General features: G+C 47.0%; 1 protein-coding gene across 1 annotated transcript; it reads right to left on the bottom strand.

Annotated features, from left to right (window-relative positions):
- On the bottom strand, positions 1 to 14,495 carry IL2RB (interleukin 2 receptor subunit beta). Its single transcript, XM_026072595.1, has 11 exons — positions 14,452 to 14,495; positions 14,167 to 14,381; positions 12,807 to 12,904; positions 12,343 to 12,469; positions 10,488 to 10,584; positions 9,185 to 9,293; positions 7,969 to 8,117; positions 7,371 to 7,542; positions 5,465 to 5,561; positions 3,585 to 3,669; positions 1 to 2,190 (listed from the first exon to the last, which is right to left on the bottom strand). Exons 3-11 carry the CDS (start codon positions 12,901 to 12,903, stop codon positions 1,363 to 1,365), a joined length of 1,761 nt encoding a protein of 586 aa, XP_025928380.1. The 5' UTR covers position 12,904; positions 14,167 to 14,381; positions 14,452 to 14,495; the 3' UTR covers positions 1 to 1,362.
- Between the last annotated feature and the right edge of the window lie 5,428 nt (positions 14,496 to 19,923).

The following is a 19,923-nucleotide window of genomic DNA, read 5'->3' as shown; positions in this document are numbered from 1 at the left end:
TCCTTTGCCTCACCACCTTTATTCTGCAGTGTTTTGCTATTTCTGACAGCAGATCAGCAAATGTAGGGGAAAAAGTTAAAAAAGAGAAGCAGTCATTGCTATCCCCAGTTTTTGTGAGTAGACTGAGGTTTTCTTTTCAGCAAAGGTGCTGATTTGTGAGTTACTTTTCTGGGCTCATTTGCTGCATCTTTGCTGCTAATTAGGCAGTGGTTTCCCTTGAGCAATGGAAGGAATGGGCAGCACCATTGCGATGTTTTCCACTAATACAGGATGTGGGACGGGCTATTCTGCAATCAGTTTATCATAGTCAAATAACTGTATTTTGCCCACGGGGCAGAGAGGCTTTCGATTTCATGAAAAATATTGCAGCAAGAATGGGAAATTGTGTGTATTCTTTCTACTGTCATCATCAGACTTGGGGGGGGCAGGGGATTTCCCCAGTATTTTTAACCCAATATTGGGAATTTCTTTTGACACTGCACTGCTTAGACAGCTGACACACTTTTGGCTCTGAGCTGACCTTAGAGACCTGAGTCTAAAGCTGGACCAAGTGGCTAAGAATGTAATCCCTGGGTAACCTGAAGTGGGGAGACCACAGAAAAAAACAACACCCTTGATCAGTCGGGAGGAGGTATCCTTATCCAATTTGTCATTATCCCCAGCACTCATTGACAGTGCCATCATCCCTTGTACAAAATCTCACATCCACTTCCTTAGGCATTTCTCCTCCCCATTAGAGGTTTCTGTGCCCTATAGGCTGGGACAAGGGAAATGGAACATGTGGTGGCTCAGCCTGAAAGTTGGGTGCTATTTTCACACCATGATGCAGAGCATGGAAGTGCTGGCACAGCATCCCATCATGAGCTGACAGAAAAAAAAGATCTGCTGAGTTTTAGGATGGCACTTGAGCAGTGTGGGAAGGGATTTTTATGCCACTGGTTTCAGTAATAGCAGAGGAACAAGCTCGGTCACAGAAGTGAGTCCTTGCTGTCCTATATTCCTAAGAACACGGTTTCTATGTCTCTATTAGCTGTGTAGCCACTGAACAGTTTTAATACCCCTTTATCATTTTCTGTGTGTGGTTTTATCTTTACATTAGCCAAGTTCTCCATGCAAAAGGTCCTCTCACTTCCAGTGGTCTGCTTCACTGTCGCTTTACCTTGGGGACAAGTGCTACCCATGTAGCCATCCATGAATTTACATCTCTTCCAGCCTATCCCTTTTCTGGTTTTGCACCACTCTAGAATAACCTGTCCTCCATCCCCATTAAAGGCCACATTCATGCTCTAAATAAACAAGTTGTCCATCTGGCCCTCCCTCCAGGGAAGGCCTTTCCCACCTGTGGGTTTCTCCAGGCAGATCTTAGACAGATTGATGGCTGTATTGACTTTGGAGGTCCCTCAGAGAAAGGTAGGCACCAGTGTTTGGGACCTGGTTGGAGAAGGCTGTTCTGCAGGGATCCTCAGCCTGGGTTTGCCTCAGAGGTGTAGGCTGAGAAAAAGAAGAGCTAGCATATGCTGCTGGAGTGCCGGGATCAATTGAAGGACTTGCATTCCCACTCTCCTCTGTGGCCTTACTAGTATTGCTGTCATGCAGGTCTGGTGGGTTAGGAAAGACTGTGTCTAGCTGGCACAGGGTCTCAGAGGGCTGTAAAGCTGTTTTGTCTGTAACCTCCTCATCCTGCTTCAGAGCTGGTGTTGGTGAAGTGCTTTCAGTTGACAGGAGAGCCCCAGAAATAGCCATGGCCTGCTGGACTTCACCCTCTGTCTCTTCCACAAAGGAACGATTTTGGAAGCCCTGGGTCCCCTTGATGCAGTGGAGGAAGTTGTGGGACAACACAGGCACATCCTCTGCCAATGTGCAGAGGTTGGGGGAAGGCGGAGCGTGGTAAGACTCGCTGTCCTCGCTGCCACTGTTCTCCTGGGAGAAAGGCTCATAGGTGAAGTAAACCTGACAGGGCTCAATCTCAAAGGAGTTGGGAAGGTGAAAGAAGAAGTAGCCTTGGTTCGTGAAGCAGCTGGACACAGAGTGCCTGCTGGTTTCTAAGGGAGGATCAGAGGACAGCATGCCCTTGGAAAGGAGAAACTGGGATTCCTGATCTTTCTTCTGCATCACCTCAAGCATGGAGATCTCTGGGGCTGTGCTGCTCACACAGTAGGAAGATGTGGAGAATGGGGAGGAGAGCCATTTCTGATGGGGAAGAAACATAGGAAAGAGACTGTTACACCCAGAGTATAACACTCAGTAAGGAACTAACAGTCTCTCCTTCTGTGTGCCCAAAGCAAATAAGTGGTCTTTTCTCTGGCCAAGCAAGAGCTGAGGGGAGGAGGGATTTCACATACATCACATCTCATTTCCAGTATTTTCAGAGGGAGTCCATCTTTCTGTCACTTTAAATCAAGAGCAGATCCTGCAAGCCTATGTTTTGAGATTTCTATGGGGGAAGGGAGGATGGAGGATTAAAGTGAAAGGAAGAAAAAAGATAAAAGGAAAAAATATGGAATAATAGATAAAAAGACAAGACTGTAAAGAGGAGTGATAGTGGAAACATGAAAAGCAGTACCGGAATGGGTCTCATGTAATCCATTCCCATGTGCTGAGATGAGTTCTAATACACCTACTTGGCCCCAAGTAGATTTCTTGTCTAAACTGCTCTTTCAAGCCCCTTGTGCCTGCATTGCCACACTCATCCTAAGTGGCATCTTGCAGTACCTTATTATCCTTAAAAAATAGACTGCTTTTGGTAATATCCAACTTCATCACCTTTATGCCAGTAAAGCCAATTTTTCCAGTTTCTTCTGCCCTGGGAAACTGTCTGTGAACTGTGTTCACCCCCTCCCCCCCAGTAGGTCAAGCTTTCTAATGTGTTTTGCATTTAGGCTTTTTCCAAGCTTTGGAGTCCTCTGGACCCTCTGCAATTTGTCTCCACCCTTAAAGTGAGATGCCCCTTAGGATTACCTCCCATGTTTTGCATCTGACACTCCCTTTAATACAGCACAGAATTGTAATTGTCTTTTTGCAGCTGCCTGTGCTGAATGAGAAATCAGAAGGGAGAAAGGGAGGGAAAAAGAAGGGAAAGAGAGAGGATGTACATGGAAAATGGCTAAGTTCCTGATCCAGGCAGCGTGATGGCAATTAGCAGTAGGAGCAGAAGGAGGCTGACCCTGCCAGAGATAAGGCTCATAACCAAAAGAAGAGGATCACAGCAGGAAATCTGGGGAACAGTTGGACAGTCTAGGGCAGGCAAGCAGGACAGAAGCTAGGTGGGAGGGGATCTGAGAGACCCTCCCACAGGTCCCTTGTATTCTCTCAGGCTTTTCTATCAGTAGAGAAGGGTGCTGAGGTTTGCGTGGTTTGCCATTTCTCGGTTCTGTAATTAGAGATGCATCAGCCGAGTGGCAAGTTTTAGAAGGTCAAAAAATAAAACCTGAGCAGAGAACTTAGCAGCTGGTGCTGCAGCAACATGAGCTGTGTGTGCACGTGTAGGTCTGAGGACCTGGTATCAGCACCAGGCATGTACAGCTGGACTCTCCCTTCCTTCCTTTCTCCCTTGTAAACACTTGGTTGCATCCCTGGCACCATACCTGAATATCACCTCCGTGAACTGCTATGAGCGGGGGAAAGAACTTTTCAGGGTCTGGGATGTGAATCTTCAGCATCTTCTTAAACCTTGAGAAGAGAGAAAGAGAAGGAGAAATGAAGTAGGACCTGATCCTGACCTCTGTAGCACTGTGGTAGGGGTTGGAGCGAGTGTTGCAGCTCGTGGGCACTACCATGGCATGTGAATGAGGTAAGAGAAGAACAAGCCTGAGGGATCTCTTTGCTCCTGAATGGCCTGAAATGTAATAGCTGTTGGGTAAGACATCCAGAGAAGAGGCAGGTGAAACTGTCATTGGAAAATAATCTTTCCTCATTCTTTTCTCTGGGGAAGCACAGCCAACAGTTTGCAGCCTTCCCCACCTTCGCTGGTCACCTTGGGCAACCCACCTGGCCCTCCCACTCTGCCAAGCTGGGCAGGTCTCCCTTGTTTCAAAGGTCCAGATGCTGCAAGCTGCCTCTCTTTGCTTTGCTGCCCCCACAATGACTCAAGAGTACAGGGCCTGAGCGGCACCTGTCAATGCCTGTGCTGTTAGCTAGAATGCACTGGATGTGCAAGACCATTTGAGCATGTTTTGCAGCAGTCCAGCTGCTTCTGCTTTTCTGGAGCCAGTGTTTTGTCACACTGGGGCAGCACAAAGTGATTTAATCTGTTTCCCTGTTACTCAGAGAGGCTGGTTGATCCTGTCAGTTGTTTCTTGAAGCTTTGCAGTGGGATGCTCTGAGAAAAGATCCTCCTGACTCTGGAGGCAATCAGTGTACTCTCTGGAACATAAAGATTTGATAGTTCTTGCATATAAACTACCTTACATCACTGCAGATGCTATTTTTACTCATGTATATCTAATCCTTCCTTGGATCTTACCTCGACATTATCCTCCATCCAATCCCACGGGTTAATTATACTCTGTGGAGAAAGGAGCTCTTTTATCTGCGTGCCGTATAACTAGCACTTCCTCACCTTAGTGTTATGACTCAAGGTAAACCATAGTGACCAGTGACTTTCTCAGTACTCATCTTTCTTCGATACGCTCCTCCTTCTTTCCTTACAGAGCAGCTATCACAGGTTCTGCTCCCTCCTCCCCTGAAAGCATTTTCTTCCTGCTCCCTGCCACTAACATGAACACCTTGTTTCTCTGTCCCTGTACTGAGATGAGGAAACTACAACCTGGAGCCATTTCAAACCCTGGTTTGCTGACGGTCACTCTCTGTATTATTACATTGGGTAACCTTGTGAGACACATTCAGTTCTGACTAAGAGCAGTGTCTGGGCAGAAATTCTGGCAAAGGGAGGAGGTCTTTAAAGTATCGTGTAGATGTTTACCAGCATGTGGTGAGGGAATTTAGGACTGTACAGGCCACATGGAGGAAAAATTGTACTCCTCACTCAGGGGTCCTGTCTGCAGACCAAATATCACTATGTTCTGCCTGAGCTCTGGCTAGAGAGTTTAAGTGAGAAGGCAGTAATACCTATGCTTGCTTGGTCCTCTCTCTGGGGAGAGTGCTCAGCCCAGTGGCCTATTTTTTAAGAGGCAATTTTGGTGCATCCCTGCAAAGCATCCCTCTGAAGGAACATCGCTCTAACCCAAGGGTGATTGAAGGGCCAAGACAGCTATTTCGAATTCAACAAGGCCATGGCACCGTGTCACATGAGAGTGGCACAATATGACAGTGTTACCAGCACCACATAATGTTGAGTTGTGATGTGTCTCCCCAGATTATTATTAACCTCAAAAGGCTGGGCTATAAACCATATATGGGAGTACCTCTTTATCCTGAGTAATGTTGAGTAAAAATTAAATTGGGTTTTGAGGAGACACGCAGGAAACAGGACAGGAAGAGAGAGGAACACTTGACTCCCATTTACCATTTCAGGGTCCTCAAGTTAACAAGGAAGGCAGTCCCGATGATCACAAAGATGCAAGTACTCACAATAAGAGCTGGTAGAACTTGGAAGGACGTTTCTGCAAGATGAGAGAGAAAGAAGGAGCTGCTGTGAAAATCTAGCCAGGATTCTGGAGCTGCAGTCCTGTGGCTGTTCAAGTTGGTCAGTGAGCCTTTCAGTGTTATAATATTCCTCTGCAAAAAAATCACCTGAGATACAGGTCAGATAAATGGGTTCTGCTCTGTTGTCTAGGATGCCTTAGAGCTGAGATGGGTTTCAGAGTCCACTTGGCATGGTTTAATAGATAGTTCCTTGCTGAACAGCTTGAACTCCTTGTTCATAATAGCACCTCAGCTGGGGGTTTCTGCAGATGAGGTGCCACAGTGTACTGGTAGGAGTGTTCATCATCCTGCCCATTCTTTGCAAAGGAAAGCAGGGAGTCCTAAAATCAGCTTCAGTGGAGCTGAGGACATGGAATTTGCCTATAGGTTGGTGGGGTATATAGAGTCATGAGTCATAGGTGTTCATTAGAGGGTAGGAGGGCCAAGGATGGGGAAGTTTAGGGGTCATGGGGCTGGCTTTGGAGAGGTGTGGGAGAGTTTAAGGAGGCTAGGCAGGATACAGCTTTCCATCACATGATCATTTAGGTACTTGGCTTGTAGGGTTAGGAGAAGGAGACTGAGTTCCCACATACCCAGCTCTGCCAGTACTTTTGGGGCCTGTCTTGCATCATCTCAAACTTTTCTTAATCTGTTTCTTTTACATGCATCTCCCCCAAGCACCTTTGCTTGATCTTGCTGTTCTGCTGCCAGTCTCCTCTGCCTGCCACCTCATCTCCCTCCATCCCTAGTGCCCCTTGCTCTGGACCTGTAGAGCTCCTCTGGAGTAGTTGTGAGGGAGCAGTGAAAAAAAGAAGGAGGAGGAGACATTTTTAGGAAGTTCTTTCTTTGCCTGTCATTGAGATGTTTCTAAGATCACTTTATCTCCTCTGCCGCTGGTACCCTGGTTATCTTTGGGTCTTGGTTGCTATGGCAACTGGTTGTGGCTGTATCCTATTCACTGACATCACACACTGTCAAAATTTGATCACCACAGCAACACAGTGCCCTTTCTAAACATAGCTCCTCTGTTTATACCAGTACCAAGCACAACAGAGAGAGGCTGGGCAGGGGCAGAGTGGGGGCAACGTGAGGAGGAATAACCTCTAGCTACCTATTTCCCAGAGAAGAAATGACAGAGACCAGGGCCAATGACTAACCTCAAAGACTTGCTCAAGGCACTGTATTTCAAGGTTGCAGGAGGTGTCTTCCATGCTGGGTTTGTGGTAATGATTAATACACATCTTGATGAGATGTTTTTGGAAGGGGTGCATGCATGTAAGTCCCATTCATTCTCCATGAGACTTTGATTCTTAGGCTCAGGTCTTCTTAAATTTAGGAGTTTCACTGCATCACACTGATCAATAGCTCCACTGAACTGGGCCATTTTAGCAAGTTGGACTTTTGTTCACAAGTCACATGGCCACCTGGGGAAATGGCAGTCCCACCCACTGCTTCTGCAGGTCACACATTTGGTCTTACTGCTCTGGGGACAAAGGCACTGATTTACATCTTGTGGATTTTGCCTGGTCTCTGGAAGTCAGAGGGACAGCTGTCATTTACTCTACCAGGGCCAAGTGGTAATTCTTGTCCTTAAGTCCTATTAAGTCAGCCTAATTGTAAGATTAGGAGAGAAGGATTGTTTCCAGTCTATATATTGCTCTTTAGTTAATGCAATCCTCTCTTCCCATCTTCCTCCTGTTTCCCAGCCTGCTTTGGCCCTTTTCGCATTTTCTTTCTCTGAGTCCCCCCTTCCCCTCCAAGTCAGATTGCCTGATTCTCATTCTTACGGTCAGCATGTGTCCTCCACAATATCGTCTCACTCCAGTCACTCCACACGCCTTTGCAGGTACTTGAGATGCCTGGCTTTGCACGGACAGCTGCCTCATATTTCAGGTTGGGGGAGAGGCTCTCAAACACTACCCACATCTGGTCCTGCACAATGGTGAAGACCCTGGCCTCCTAGAAGAGGGGAAAAAATTGAGCATCATCACCACACTGCTGTGGCTCACAGCCTGACACATCCATCCCCATCAGGCCCTCAGAAAGAACCCATCTCAGAGCCCTTCCCCTTGAGCTTCGCTTGCTCATGCTGGAGGACAGGTCTTCTTTGCTCTTTTCATCCCTTCCCACATCTGTCCAGGAACTGTCTGGATTCCTCTTGTCACAGCACCAGCTAAAATAGGATTCCCATCTACCTCCATGTCACCACTAAACACTGGCAGCAGGTGACACATCTAAAAGTGGGGGGTAATCCCCTCTCCAGCTTCACTAAAACTGGTTTTCTCCTGAGGGGAGGGTTGTTCTGCCCAGCAGCCAATCCTGGATGACCTAAAGAAGGCCAGGAGTCATATGGTGGCAGACCCCAGTCTCCTGCTCTTTACTCACCTCCCAGGGCTGACTCATGGTTCGGTACCTCACTTGATATTCCCTCTCACCATCTAAGTAGTGAGAGGAAATATTCAGGGTCCATGTTAAGTTGTAGGTGTCTTCAGTGTTCCTAATCAGTTGAAGATTTCCTGGAGGCCTCAGCTTGACTGGAAAGAGAGAGAGAGCACGCAAGGCTGATGATACCTCTGTGCTGTCTGTTCATAACAGGGCTCTGCTGGAAAACCTCATGCAGCAGGATTGGTGTCTTGCCTGTATTCACAGACTCCAGCCAAACACTGCTGAGTGAGATGGTTAACGAGTTCCCCCTCTCTGTTCCTCCTTCTTTCCCACTGACACTGATGGCAAAAGGCCTGTTTTCTCTGGACTACATTAAGGGCAGCTCCTCCTGCGAGCCTGAGTGTGGTCCCTGGAGACATTGCAATTCCACATGGCCAAGCATCCCATCTTGTAGGGGCGATCCATGAGGCAATTGTACGTACAGGAATGAAGCATTGCTGGAGTGATGGCTGCTTCCCAGCTGCTCTTTCAGAGAGCTACAGCCGCAGCCACAGGGGATGGAGTTAGACAGACTGGCTGGGCTGATCCTCCCAAGCACCTGACCCCCGCCATGCCTTCCCATGCTTCACCTTGCAGCAGCTCTACTGGACCTCTTCTTGAGCCAGTTAAACTCACACATCTGGCAAAAAATGACCCAAGGGGATGTTTTTCTGCTGGATTAGAGAGTTGAATAATTTCAGCAAAGGCTGTGACAGATGCCAAAGTTGGCTCAAAGGAAGGTGAAAGCACATATCTGGGAGGAGGGGCATGGGAAGAGCAGCGATGCTTTCTCTCCTTTTTGCAGCATATATTTTTCAGAGTGTCAGCTGAGCTGTCATGGCCTGTTTGAAGCCAGAAATCCTACAGCAAATGACAGCTGCTGAGAACACTAGCCCAGGAATCTAGCAGAGCCTGGCTCTCCCCAGCAAAGCACTCTTATTGAACAGTGTCCCATTTATAGGAATGTCCCATTTATAGTGGCTGGCATGACACTGCAGATGAGAGGTGCAAGTGACAGGATGCAGTGTGGTCTATCTCTGCTAGCTGTTGCAGGGGGCAAGGAAAAGAGGTAGGTCTAAAATCAGCTATGGGTGTTGCACAGGGGTAGCTGGGGAAGAGAAATTAGGTATCACTTCATGGGGAAGCCCCAGAGACTGCAAGACAGATGAGCACTTACTATTTGCAAGTGGACTGAAATTCTCCTTTCGCACAGGTGTATTTCTCTTTTCTCCAATTTGGCAGTGTACAGCTATGGTTAGACAGTCTGCAGTGGTGAAGCACTGAGTCTACAAGGGAAAATTACCATTAGCGACACCCAAGTCTCATTAATAAACATTCATATTTCTATGCATTGCCTGCATATAAGAGGTTTAGGAATACTTGACAATGAATAAAGATGAAATTTTTGTCTGAAAGGCCTAAGCCTCAGAGGTGAATAGAGAAACCAAATATTTATACTTGATATAGATGGATTTTTTTTGTGCTTTGGAGAGCAGGACACTAAATACTGTGATGTCCTAGTTTGTTAGGATTATTACATCCCGACTAGGCAGGAAAGAAAGTTATTTTGGAAAAACAGGTAACATGTTTTGTGAGGCAAAGTATTTTGACAAAAATATTTTACATTCATCAGTAAGATTAAGATAATATTAGAATTAAATGTTCCACAGCAATACTAAAGGGTTATGTGCATCACACAACAGTAAATATGCAATATGTAAATTAGCTTGACTGGAAAGAAAAGAGTTTGAAAGAGTGTTTTTTGGAGCTGTTTACCAAGCTCGACATCCATCTTTGTACATGAAGTGCAAATATGAGAAAGTTTGTCTATTGTTAGAACTGGTTGTGACCTTAGCAATAAGGAGAATTAGCTCATATTGGTTTGTTTTTTTTTTCTGAAAATGCAAAAACTACAGCAGTTTCTGGGTATGACTGAGGGAAGTACCTAAAGAGCCTAACAAATTACTGACTTAAATAAATAATAATAATTAGAAGACTTGTCTCAACATTGGCTCCACTGATGTGCTGCCATTGCTGCTAGCATCTGACATGTTTAACCAGAGGCTTCACAGTACTTAATGACCTGGAAAATGGTATTGTGCTCTTCAAGGAAAATGAGGTCTAGAGGTGACCAGATCCAGTGCTGATGTCCGTTCCTCTTCAGAGGAAGGGAATAAGGCCAAGCCCAGATAATTATGATGTAGGACACTGCATGTAATCTGTCTTTCTGCACCTCTTCTGCATGTGTCATGACAGCATGGCCCAGCTCAGAATGTATCCAGCCCCACCACCAGGGGAACCCAGAAGGGTGGTGAATATCAACAACACACAGCATCAAGCCTGCCCCCAGGACTGGAGCCAGGGAATAGGTTTGGGATCTTTGCAGTGCTCCTGGATGTCTCACTGTTTATACACCCAAAATCACATACAGATCCTGCCCGCCTTGTCATTAGCCAGGACATCTCAGATGAATTACTCACATTACTGTTTTTGCTGAAGGTCTTGATGCATCTCCTAAGCCCTGTTATGTGTTCTGCCTTGGATAATTCACAGTGCTCCTTGAATTTTTCAAATGGCCTGGGTTTTAAGCAGAAGAAATCCAATGAGCTAGGGAGACCATTTTGTATTTAGTCAAATTTTATGCAACTTAAGAGATCCTTCAAAGTGTTTTGCATCCTACCAAACTAGCTGAAAACATTACAGCAAAATCCTTCAATGGGAAACCTGTCCCCTTCTTTCCCTCCCCGCCACATCACTCAGACATATCTTATGCACTGGAACATGGAAAGTCATTGCATCCCAGCTATTTCAAGTCAAAGATGGCAAGAGGTTTCCAGTCTCTGAGGCTTCACAAAAACCTCTGGCTGTCTCCTCTGCTTTCTGTTGATAACAAAGGGCATGAAGAACTCAAACACTCCTGCTGTCCACAGCTGTGTCAACGTGGCCCCGGGAGACAAGTGTCTGTTTCATCCCTTCTCGGGTTTACAGGTCTCCTTCAAGCTACTGACAGTCCTGTAGTGTCTCAAATACTGAGATGTATCCTCTGAACCAGCTCCCATCTTGTACTCAGCCAAGGCTGTACCTCACACTTGGCAGTGCTATGCCATAGCCTCTCTTCTGCTCTGTGTCCCCTGACAAGTGTGGCTGGACTGCCTAAGGTGAGATATAGCACAGGGGGCAACAGAGTGGGAGAGCAGCAGGGGGTTTGCAGATGAGGGGGGTATCAGGCTGAGCTGGCTGCTCCAGCTGTTAGGTCAGACCAGGCTGGGATTTGCCAAAGGCGGGAAGAGGAGAGCTTTGCCTATAACTTTCCATGAAGAGACAGCTGTAACCCAGCCCCTTAGGGCAGCAGGCCAAAGAGCTTTGAAGGACAAAAGGCCAGTTGGTCCTCCCAGCAAGTGGTTTGCTGCAGAGGAAACAAAATAGACTGCGCGCACACCTGACGTGTCTTAGAGCCCTGGTCAACCTGACAGTTCCTAGCTTAGTCCCAATTCCAGACCCAACCCTTTTGATTCAATCTCATGGAGCAACAGAAATGTTTTGGGCTTTCTAGTTCCATACACCAGCCCTAGAGTGTATCCAGCAATCCCAGCCCCATTAGGAGATATCGCTACCAAAAGTCAGGAGAGACTATTCACTGTCAGAACCACACTGGTCATCTTCTTGTTATGGGCACCCAGGGAAGTCCTAGAACAGACTGGCTCCTCTCTTGACTGAAGATGTCAGAGCTGGAGACCACAGAGACCCAATCAACCCCTACTGCGGTGCTGGCCACATGCCTACCCCATCAACCACATGTGATGGGCGATGTATGACAGAGGAAAACATCATGAAATGGGAGAGGTGAAAGGGCCAAGGGAGACTATGATAAGGGGAAGAAAATTTTCCTCATTCATTGTCACTGAAGGTAGTGCATTCCTCTTTTGTCCAGCCCATCCTCGCAATGGGCAAATGGCTCCTGTATAACTTTACAACCTTCCTCCTCCCCACATCCCCCACACTTTTCTCTGTATATCCTTCTTTTCAGTTGCAAATGCCCTTCAGTCCAGGGAACAGAGCTCTTTGGAAAATGAATCATGGACAGAGTGATGGAGGTGGAACATGGGCTGTGCTAGACATTTGAGTACCCTCAGAAGGTGAACACTGAACAGACTGGCATCTCAACCAGCATAGGGTTAGAGAGAGACTGAGAGTTCAAAGGCAAAGTCTCTCATTTCTGTGAATCCACAATACCTGGCCTGGGGAGGGGTAGCCTAGATTTATATTAAGAGGCAGACATTCCAGGACATTTTTCATTCAAAGCATTGGCTTTCCTCAGCCTTTCCAGTCATTCACCTGTCGCACAAAGCTAACTTCGATAAAATCTCCAGTTGGCATGGTGCTTCAGCAAGATCCCTGCCCGGGTTCCAAGTACAAAACAGAGTCGCCCGTGAGTCATACCAACAAGTTAGATTGGAGGTGCCTGCCAGTGGAGAAGAGACGGACAGCAACATAGATGAATTAGCAATGCCTTTTGGCATTAACCGCCATCATAGATAATTCGACCCCCTCCCAAACTAAAGACTGATTCCTCTACCGGATAACTGTGTCCAAGTAAGAAAAGCAGAGCCACTTATGTCTCTAGCTGCTCTGTGTCCTTGGAGCATGAAGTACTTGCAAGAGACCTTTATTGCAACCTCCTCTGGTCATACGTTACAGTGTAAGCATTGTTTAGTGACATACCATACCACACACTCTCCCCTGACTGACATTCTTCCCTGTTAGTCCTGCTCTCATGGGTGAAGACAATCACTTCTTACCTTGTGTAGAGTCTGATGCCAGTGAGAGAGATGTGAGGCTGAACAGCCAGAGGTGGCGCAGAAGCAGCAAAGAGGGCTTCGTCTGTGCTGGTGGCATACTGGAAGAGAGAAGACACCCCTGCCGCAACATAGCTTTAGCAATGCACATTAGGAAGGTTTCATCTCAGAGGATGGCTTCTCTGTCCCAGGGCAAGGCTTGAAGCCAGTGTCACTCTTCCAGGCTCAGAAATTCATATTTCTTTCAATCCAGAGGCTGCACTTTTCTCTCAGCACCTCATAGTTTTCCTGCCTTGGGTGCTTTGCTCAGCACTGAAACCATTCACAGTGCAAGGCTCACAGGCTGTTTGCAGAAGTAATGCCTTCTGGAAATGCGTGTGAATGCATATCACTCCACATGTATTGTTTCAGGCTGCTTGCTGACTCAGGTAGAGAGTGGTTGAGCACTGCTTGCGTTTTGAAGAGCTTTTTTTTTTGTAAGCCCTAGGGCTGAGATAGCTAGGTGTTGGCTGAGTAAGAGAGCCCTCCAGCTGCCAGCAAGAGTTAGTGGCAGAGCATACAGCTTAGAAGGTAGATTTTGAATGGCTTTCTTGGGATAGGAAAAAGATCAGGGAGAAAGGGAAGTTTATCAGGTTCTGGAAAGCCAAGTCTTTGCTATACCACAGAATCGTACACACTTGTGCACAAATCATGCACCGCTCTTGCCTAGTAGACCCTGCACTGCCTCAGAAGGAGCCTTGCTTTTAGGTGTAGCAGAAAATTCAGGCTTTGTAATTATGTAACCCTGTAGCACCCCTCTTCTACCCATGGCAAAGGGACTCCTTGTCCTGCCAAGCCTGTACAGCCCTGGTCCATGTAGGATGGATTGGGGTTTTGGGCTTCTCATCCATAAAATTCCAAGCCTCCCCCCCCCCATCCCTCTGGACATCCATACCTTTCTTCTCTACCCAGAGAAGAAAGGACTATCCTCACCTCTCAGCAAGTCTGGAGCACAAGCAGGGCTGAGCAAAGCAAAACAGAATGCTGCTGAACCCTCCTGGGACTGCCAAGGGAGCAGGAACAGAGGGTTTTTATTGGGCTGGTATAAGGCATAATTTAGATTCCAGTTGTGATAAAAGACTGGGTTCAGAAGAAAAACAGGACGACAACACATTCACAGACAAAGGAGAGAGAGAAAGAAAGCAGCTGGGATGGTTGTGAGATGTGGGGTATGATTTGAGAGGACTGTGGAAAGATAGAGAAATAAATATACACTCAGCCCTCCCCAACGGCAAGAATCAGTTTGTCAGACCGAAACTCCTTCCAAGACGCTTTTCAGATGAGCCACCCCCATGTGGGAGACTGCTGGTATCACCCCCTTTACCTTCCAGCTCCAGGCACTGGCTGCCAGGCGGTCCAGATGAAGGGAGTCCCTGGGGACTGAGTCGCTGGGTTGGATGAAAGCAGGCGCTGGCTGTCAAACTGTGAGGGGAACTTGGGCAAGGGAGAGGGACGGGGGGAGGATCCTTGCTCAGTGCATGTCCATCTGTCCGCTGGTGCTGCTGGCGTGAGAGGAAAGGGGCCTTCAGCCAAACAGTTCTGCAAGAGCAAAAGGCTGTGGAGCAGTTGCTCTTGTATGTGCTTGATCTCTCTGTCTTCTCCCTCTCACCTTTGCACAGGAAGCTGTCGCTTGCTTGCCTTGTCAGACTGAGACGAGGCCCCGAAGTATCGAAAAGGCTAGTGAGGCCGAGAATAAAAAGCCCCAAACCACGTCCTACTTCCTGCTGGTAGAGCAATAGGTGCAGAAACAAGGGTGGAGGGATCAGGTGTTAGTTTGCAGTGCTCAGTTACACTGGGGACCAGTATGTAACTGTTGCTGGAGAGCAAAAGAGAAAGAAAAGGACCTGTCCTCCCAGAACACTGACAAGAGATCCAAACACCCAGACAGACCACTCATATCACTCTCAAGGTCTGCACGTGTGCACAGATCAATTTGGAACTGGATAGAAGTCAATCTCCAGTAGAGACATGTGGGTCGGTTTGTGAAAAATTATTCTAGTCATTGACCTAAGCAACTCCAGAATGAAACCAGCCTCCCAATCATTGTCCAAGTTTCACAGGACCCATTGCAGGTCAGAGCTGGAGTGGAACAAGGACAATGCTGTGTGTGAGCATGCTTGAGGCACAATCCTCAATCCTCCTTGCAGATAACGTGACACCACAGGAATCACCGTCCTGCAGCTTGTTGACCTAGCCAAACATGCCCTCACCCCACAGGAGGTGAAGGAATCATCCCCTCTGACCTGAGCCTCTCATTTAGTTCAGCCAGGCAAGACTGCTCTATAGTAGCTGCTGTGCTTGTTTTATGTGGCTTGTCCAACAGGCCACAAGGTATGCAAAAGATACAGCCAACCTTCTTCTGAAATTTCATGTTCCCTCTCCACTACAGATAGATAATCCCTCACAGGCCCTGTGGGAAATGTTTAATTTTAGATCTTTTCACCACAGGAGATATTTCCCCAAATACACATTGTCCTCACCTTCCAAGTCAAGACATACACACGAGCACAAATCCACAGCCCAATGATTGCCCAGTTTACAAATAGGCATGCACACACTCACGTGTCCCCGCACACCTCTCTTTTTCCACACACAAACTAAATTCTCTGAAGTGCAGCATATCACATTTCCTGTCTGGTTTGGGCTATATGAAGATGGCCTCTGGTGTGAGGCAGGAAGATGAGAATCTCCTTTTATACACACAGCGGTCACTGTGCTCTGGGTTTCTCACCTATCTCACCTAGAGCAGCTAGAGGCTCAAGCTCAGGTCCAGCAGAAGGTTTTGCTGACCAAAGGTTGCCAGAGGCTAATCACAAGTCTCCAGGCAGTTCCTTTCTGAGGACTTTATAAACCTGGAGGATGAGGCCTCGTTTAATAACAAAGGGATATTGGTTTCGAGTATTGAAAAAAGGGTATGGGAGGAGGATGAGGTTTTAGTCATAGGCATTCCAGCTGAGAAAGTGGATCTCAGAAGAGATCAGACCTCAGAAAGAGAGAGTGTTGGAGCAGAACAGGGATTTGAAGGCATGGGTGGAGACTTTTTAGAGGAGGCTGCAATAGTGGATCCTCATGGCCATTTCTGGCAGACCATTTTAGTCCAGCCTCCACTCCAGCACCAAGCACTCACTTAGAAAGGCAGCAGTCTGGAACACAACACCTCTCTCCTCACCATACATGGCATGGACCAGCGGTCTGAGAGGTGTCACTTGGATGCTCTTGCTAGCCAGCTGAAAACTCCCACTATGGCCAGTATCTGTGAGGGAAACTGGGGAATCTAACCAGCCAGCCTCTGGTGAAGAGGAGCAGGGAGGAGGATGGATCATATACTCTTTTGCTTTTGGCAATCACTGACTGCAGCAGTTGCATCTTGGAGGCTGCCACCATGGTGGAGCTGTAAAGGCCTGCAAGCTGCAGGAAGGCAAAGGAATGAGTGTCTTGGAGTCCAGAGCTTCCCTCACCATATATGCACCTGTTGAGTTCTTTTCTGCTGGGCCCAAAGAAGTGGCCTATAATCCTACATGTTACCTCACTGGCAGCCATGTCATAGCCCACAGAACATCAAGAAATGTCTGGACTCAAAGAGGTCATCTGTTGTTCCTCATCCTCATGTCCCTGTCATTTTCACTGCCTCAGGCAGGCATGCACTAGTTTTTCTAGGAGAAGGAAGGGCCAGAAGATAGAAAATTGAAAGCTTTGGAGGGTATATAAATGGCTAGCTGTAGCTCCCCACTCCTCATCCCATGCCTGTGCTGGCAGAAAACAATGTTTTCCCTCAGTGTCTCTGAGGGAAGTTGGCCAGGGTGTTGGGGACAGCTGTCAGGCTCTATGACATGCACATGTGCTTAGCAGGTGGGAGCTGTGTGAAGGAAGTTTGCTGCAGAGGTCTGTGTATGAGGCTTGGGATGGAGATGGGAAAGGGAGGTAGTGCCTGAGGATGAGATAGGCTCTGTTGATGGTAACACCAGGAGCACTGATGAGCATATTGCATTATAGCTGCATGTGTGGCAGCTGCTCCCATCTTGTTCTGAAACCTGTTCCTGGCTTTGAGAGCCTTCCTACACCAAATCCAGGCACGAGGGGTTTCTGGCATGTATCAGCAGGACACAGCCCACCTTTCCCAGAGACTTTTAAAATCAGCACAGCTTGCTCTGCTGCAGAAGTCCTTGGTTGAAGCCATGAAGTACTTTGTGAGTAACTTCTTGGTATCATCAGCTCCACAGCTGCAATGTAGTGTTCACGTTAACCATCATCTTCCCTGTTTGTCCTTCAGACTGAGACATCTGCACCTTCCTTCAGGCCAGGGATCATTTTGGGAAGTAAGAGCACAAAGCACCCATTTATTGTTCAGCTTATTGAGACCACAAAACTCCACCAATTCCTTTTTTCTTCTTCTTCTTTTTTAATGTGTAATAATTAGACGAGATTGGTTGTGCACTGGGGCAGCTGAAATAGTGGAAGAGTAAAACTTAGCATGTGGATAGTTCTTAGTGAAGATGAGCTGCTGCTACAGTTGAAAACGAGGATTTGTCTGGCCAGCCAATTCACCGAAGGTTGGTTTCTTGTAGATATGTGTCTCTATGATAGATTCCTATGCAGATTTTTTGATATCTACTGAGGACTGATGTCACAGTGTAGTCTTTCTCGGTGATGGTCCTAACGGAGAGCCACCTTTCCTTCTTCTAGCCACCTTTTCTCAATAGCAGTAAGAGATATACCTCTTTGTCAAGTGTGACTAGGATTGGTTGACTTTTCCAAAACTAAGGGAAGGAGGGGCAACAGTCTGACTGACAGCCAAAAACCCGCACACTGAGACACAGACTGCTTCAGTGTAAGTCTAATTTCCATAGGAAACCAGGTTGAAAATAGAGTAAAACAACAACTGCATGTAGTAAGAAACAGTTTCTTACACATTCACAATACCATAGTTTGTCCAGATCACAGATGATACAGACCAATACACTTGCTCTCTTTTAAGACATGACTTTTAGACTTGATGATTGCCCAGAACCTTGCGCTACTGAGAATTTGACACTTTTTAATCTCCTTTACCTCTACTTTATTAGGAATGGTGCCATTCGTAACTTACACAGCCAAGCCAAACCACAGTCAGCGATACATGCAAGATATTCTTGCGATTACCTTCCTGTCCTTATAATGATGACCAAGACATGCGAACTCACTAGTGAGCTTTGTTGTTCAGTTTTAAAGCAGCAGGTAGAAGTGCAGTGTTGGAGATTTGGTTAAGGGTGTCGTTTGGGCTAGATCAGCATGTCAGAGGCCATGTAAGTTTTTAAAATCCTCAAGGCTGGAGCAGCTACTTACTCATGGGCTGATCCTTTTCCTCCCTCTGCTTTCATTAGAGAAGACTAGTGCTACTGAAACTTCTCATCTACAATTGCATGTCCACTGAGAGTCTTCTCAGAATGTCAGAGGTGAATAGGAGAATAGTTTGGCTAGATACAGAGAGAGTGAAGAAATTTTAAGTGCAAAACTATTGTGTGATGTAAAATTATCCTGCATTTCATCAACTCATTAGCTGTGGTTGGGCTAGACACAGTCCTTTGGTAGCTCTCATCAGGGACTGGAATCCTAGGCTAACTTTGGCACCTTGCCTGTGGTTTGCAAACTGCCTGACTCATCAGGGATGAGTTAGGTGGAGGGCTCAGTAGATCCCTCTGGGAGCCCTGTTCCATTTGTACTCTGGAGGAGAGCAGTGGCAAGGGTGAAGAGCTTGCAAGATGTGAGGGAATGAAGGCAGAGCTGGCCCTAATGGCCGCCAAAGTTTGCTTCCTGAGAGGATACATTCTGAAGATTGCTAGAGACTTTTAAGATTATTTTTGGTACTTTCCAAATGATGTTCTTTTAACTATAACCTTTACTTTGAATTTCCTGCTATTCATATACACGTGCTTCTCAAAACTACAACATTCTGCTACATCTGCCGTTATTTTCCCCTTAAATTGTGGTTCTACTCTGAAAAACGTCTGTTAAAGTGGCCCTGCGGGGAACCACTGTTTGTTGTACCAGTGAGTGCTTTATTGAATTTGTTCACATTACCAGTCTAAAAGAGACTTTGCTTTCTATTGAACTAGCAAACTTTGCCTGACATTAGTGGGTCAAGATGCTTTTTTTTCCCCTCCTCCTCCATCCTCCCTAGCGATATTGTTGCTATAGGCTAAACACTGCCTTCAGGTTAATCTCTGTCACTGTGTGTAAGTGGGGAGGTATTTAAGCAGTGGAGTTTAAGTTCTGGAATCAGGTACCACAATGGGGTAACCATGCCAGGCAGCAAGTGTTAAGCATGCCTGCACAGCAGATGATATTCCAGTGTTTCTTCCCTTCCAACGTCTGTCCCACAGTGAGTCTCCTGACAGATCTGCCTGATAAAAGCAGAAAACATCAAATATATAGATACACAAAATGTTCAGAAGTAGGGATTCCCTAGCCCTGCAGGCTACGGCAGAACATGGATAAAAGTAGTAGGAAGCTGAGGCATTCGAAGGCACTCTCACCCGCGGCAAGTCTGAGGCCACAGGTGGGAGGGGATGGAGGAAGTGTTCACTTTCACTCCCTGCTGGTGGTGCTCACAGGCCCAGAGAAGTGGGGAAACAAGGGTGGGAGGGGAAGCATGCTCCTTTCAAGCAGTTTCACTCTTAGCCCGCCTGGCTGTGAACACATAGCTATGAAGTCGTGAGCATGAACACGAACACTGGACGCTCATGAGATACTCCCACTTGGGACCTGAGTCCCAGCTCTTCATTATGTTTGCATAGCACTAGACAGAGTGTCAGGACTTTGGTCTGAAGGACTGGAGCCCAAGCAGTGGAGTCAAGGTTTAAGGGACCTCCTAGGTGTGGATGTCTGCCTCCCTGATGTGTTTGTGGGTTTCGGAGAGCAGGCTCAGACATCACATTGGCATAAACATAATCTGCAGTGCCACTAGGGCCTCCTGGACCATGCATCACTTCCTAGAGATACCCATCAAAGACATGGGTTCTCACCCTGGGCCTGGTCCTCTGGTCCATCAGTACCTTTGGGCTCAGCAACCTGATGGGAGGCCCAGTACCTATGCACTTGTATG

The sequence above is a fragment of the Apteryx rowi genome, unplaced genomic scaffold (assembly GCF_003343035.1).
Source record: "Apteryx rowi isolate R43461 unplaced genomic scaffold, aptRow1 scaffold_343, whole genome shotgun sequence".
Taxonomy (NCBI): Eukaryota; Metazoa; Chordata; class Aves; order Apterygiformes; family Apterygidae; genus Apteryx; species Apteryx rowi.
This window is presented reverse-complemented; position numbering and strand designations above follow the sequence as displayed.

Excerpts from the sequence above, each read along its gene's own strand:
- IL2RB (XM_026072595.1), bottom strand. The coding sequence starts at position 12,903 with ATGCCACCAGCACAGACGAAGCCCTCTTTGCTGCTTCTGCGCCACCTC. Across the intron at positions 9,294-10,487 it reads CCTTCAGCAAAAACAGTAAT|ACTCAGTGCTTCACCACTGC; the intron begins GTGAGTAATTCA and ends TTTCCCTTGTAG. Across the intron at positions 3,670-5,464 it reads AACTTGAGGACCCTGAAATG|GTTTAAGAAGATGCTGAAGA; the intron begins GTAAATGGGAGT and ends TCTCTTCTCAAG.